The sequence below is a fragment of the Takifugu flavidus genome, chromosome 5 (assembly GCF_003711565.1).
Source record: "Takifugu flavidus isolate HTHZ2018 chromosome 5, ASM371156v2, whole genome shotgun sequence".
In the NCBI taxonomy this organism is placed as follows: Eukaryota; Metazoa; Chordata; class Actinopteri; order Tetraodontiformes; family Tetraodontidae; genus Takifugu; species Takifugu flavidus.
This window is the reverse complement of record NC_079524.1, coordinates 7,155,396-7,158,159: the sequence shown is the minus strand read 5'-3', so window position 1 is coordinate 7,158,159 and position 2,764 is coordinate 7,155,396. Positions and strand designations below refer to the sequence as shown.

The window sequence follows — 2,764 nt, the reverse complement described above, 5'->3', positions numbered from 1 at the left end:
TGGCATGGTCAGCCTTTTTAAAGTTAGTCATTCTCCTGAATTAAAATATTCAATAATATTTTGCTTGTAACAAATTCATCGCTTTCCAAGGAGATTCTTGAATTTGGCCCTCATTAGCAGGTTTTATGTTACTGGATTCAGTTACAATAGACAAATTACTGCACAGTCACGTTGCACTTGTCATTTTATCACTAAGATAAAGAAAAAAGTAATAAAATAACCTGCTGCATTTCTAACAAAAAATAAAATTACTGATCTGAAAGTTTAAAAAAATGACATCATCCTGTGACAAATGTAATGATTTTCCCTATTATTCCTCACTATCATATAATTATTTTAAAAAAATCAAAAATATATTTCAGTTCTAAATCTCAGGTCCAAATAATCAAATATTACACAAATTCTTCTGATATCTGAAAGAAAAGTGGAATTTAAATTTGGTGCTGGGGGTGGGGGGGGCGGAGAAACATTAAGTGCGCAAATAACTACGACAACAGAGATGGTTTTAAATTCTTTATAAATATTCTCAGATAAATAGTATTATGATGCAAGCAGAACGATTTCAATAGAGCGCTGTAAGACACAAAAAGGTGCAACCAACAGGCCAAAAAACCCCAAAACAAATACAAAAAAACAGCATGGAGGCCTCAAACTGTTCGGCCACTGCAATTAGATAAAATAAATAGAATCAGGCCAAAAACGATGAGAGTTGTTGATTTACATTTCGGGGGAAACTTTAAGTCTCTTAAAGCGTTCTTTGGGTTCAGCTAATTCTTGTCTGATTGTATTTATCAGTGCCACATTATAGTATGTGGTAAATGCCCTCACAAATTGTGCAAATAAATTCAGGTTTTGATTTTTTTTTCTTTTCAATCACCGGGAATCTAACTAAAATAAAAGTGTTACATATAACAACGTTCTCACTTTATACATTTTTCCTATAGCTGCTCAAAATTATTACTACGTATTTTGATGCAATAATGTCTTCCTTGTTTGCGTAACGTTTCCCCAAAAAACGACCCGTTAATTACCGGGTTAGGACAGAAGGAGTGCCGGGTGTAGTGAGTTGTTTTTCCCTTCAAGCAGATCACTTTTCTCCATAACTGCAGACGGCGAGCAGAGTTGGGTCGGGCCGGACTGCAGCCCTGTCAAAGTGGGCACGGGACCCAGCGATGGGGTGGGTTTTATTGGCACCGGGACGGCTGGCAAGCTCTGCGCATTGGCGTACAGGCCCTTTGCTGACATGCCGAAGGGTGCATAGTCGGATGTGGCGGGCACTGGCATGCCGCTCATGGACTCCGAAAGCATCCCGACGTGCGGCCACATAGAGTTGACCACGCTGTTGAGCTGCGGGGGGACCGGGTAACCCAGGTGGTGCATGACCGAGGTGAGTGGGAGCCCGCTGGCCATCACACCTTTATAATCCCGTCCTATTATGTTCTCAATGGCAAACGGGTGTTTAAAGCCACCGGGCTGCGCGCAGGTAATGCCCCCGTAACCCTGAAAGTGAGGAAGGCGGCCCACCGTACTGACCGGCGCCACGGAGCTGTCATGGTGGCCCGATGTCGCACCCAGCTTGCTGCCGGTATGATGGTGGTGGTGGTGGTGAAAATAATGCATCATCTGGGAGCTCTTACAGGTCATGTGCTCTGCCCGCTGCACCTTGAAGCGTTTCCTCCTCCTCAGGAAGCTGCCGTTCTCAAACATGTCACCGCAGTCCGGGTGGAGAGCCCAGAAGCTGCCCTTCCCCGGTTGGTCGGGCCGTCGGGGGATCTTGATGAAGCAGTCGTTAAAGGAGAGATTGTGTCGCAAGGAGTTCTGCCACCGCTGGGTATTCTCACGGTAGTATGGAAAGCGGTCCATGATGAACTTATAAATGTCACTCAGAGGCAGCATCTTGTCGCTTGAGTTCTGAATAGCCATCGCTGTCAGTGAGATGTATGAATATGGGGGCTTCTGGTCGCTGTAAGAGTTTTTCCCGGGACGTGGCATGACTTCTTTAAGTTGTAAAGTCTGGATAATTTAAAAGACGGTTGTTTTTCAAGTATTTAAAGGGCTAACAAAGTTGTGAGCCATTCGATCAATACTGTTTTGAGTCTATAAAGGAATAGAATACAATAAAAATGCTTCCTAAAGAGCCGCTGCTGTCATTTAAAAATCCCGAAGAAGTCCCTGCATCCCGGGAGAATATCTTCTGAAGACTTTTCTCAGCCAGATCGGGCTCTTGCGCTGTGCGTCAAAAGAAGGTCTGTGCGTAAAAGTTGAATGTTCGTTCCAGTTCCTTCCCCGTTCCACTCTCGGTTGGAAGATGTGAATGGGACCAATTTGCTCCACCATCTGTGTGTGGTGTCCGCTCCTCTGTTCTTTTCTGGCGTGGTGCTCCGACGCACTGTTTTTGTAAGACCCCCGCAGGTTGCAGAGTGTGATCCGGGCACTTAAGCATGCATCAGGGACGGTGGGAGAGAGGGGGCAGAGAGAGAGAGAGGGAGAAAGAAACAGGGAGAGAGAGAGAGAGAAAGAGGGGGAGAAAGAGAGAGAGAGAAAGAGAGGGAAAGAGAGAAAGAAAGAGAGAGAGAGAGATGGGGCGTTTAAATGTGTCAAAATTAGCGGTGGGAGGTGCATTTATTTCACCTCTAATCTGTTTGTCAATCAAGAAACAAGCAAACAAACAGGAAATGCATTAAAATTGCTTTAAACTGCTGACATTAATTTAGAGTGACATTCAACAGCCTCAGAGAGCTCATGATGACCTTTGACCTCTTAT

The 2,764-nt window shown here is 44.5% G+C and overlaps 1 protein-coding gene across 1 annotated transcript; it reads right to left on the bottom strand.

The window, feature by feature from the left end:
• Positions 1 to 506: 506 nt before the first annotated feature.
• Positions 507 to 2,764, bottom strand: foxb2 (forkhead box B2). Its single transcript, XM_057032974.1, has one exon. It carries the CDS (start codon positions 1,990 to 1,992, stop codon positions 1,036 to 1,038), a length of 957 nt encoding a protein of 318 aa, XP_056888954.1. The 5' UTR covers positions 1,993 to 2,764; the 3' UTR covers positions 507 to 1,035.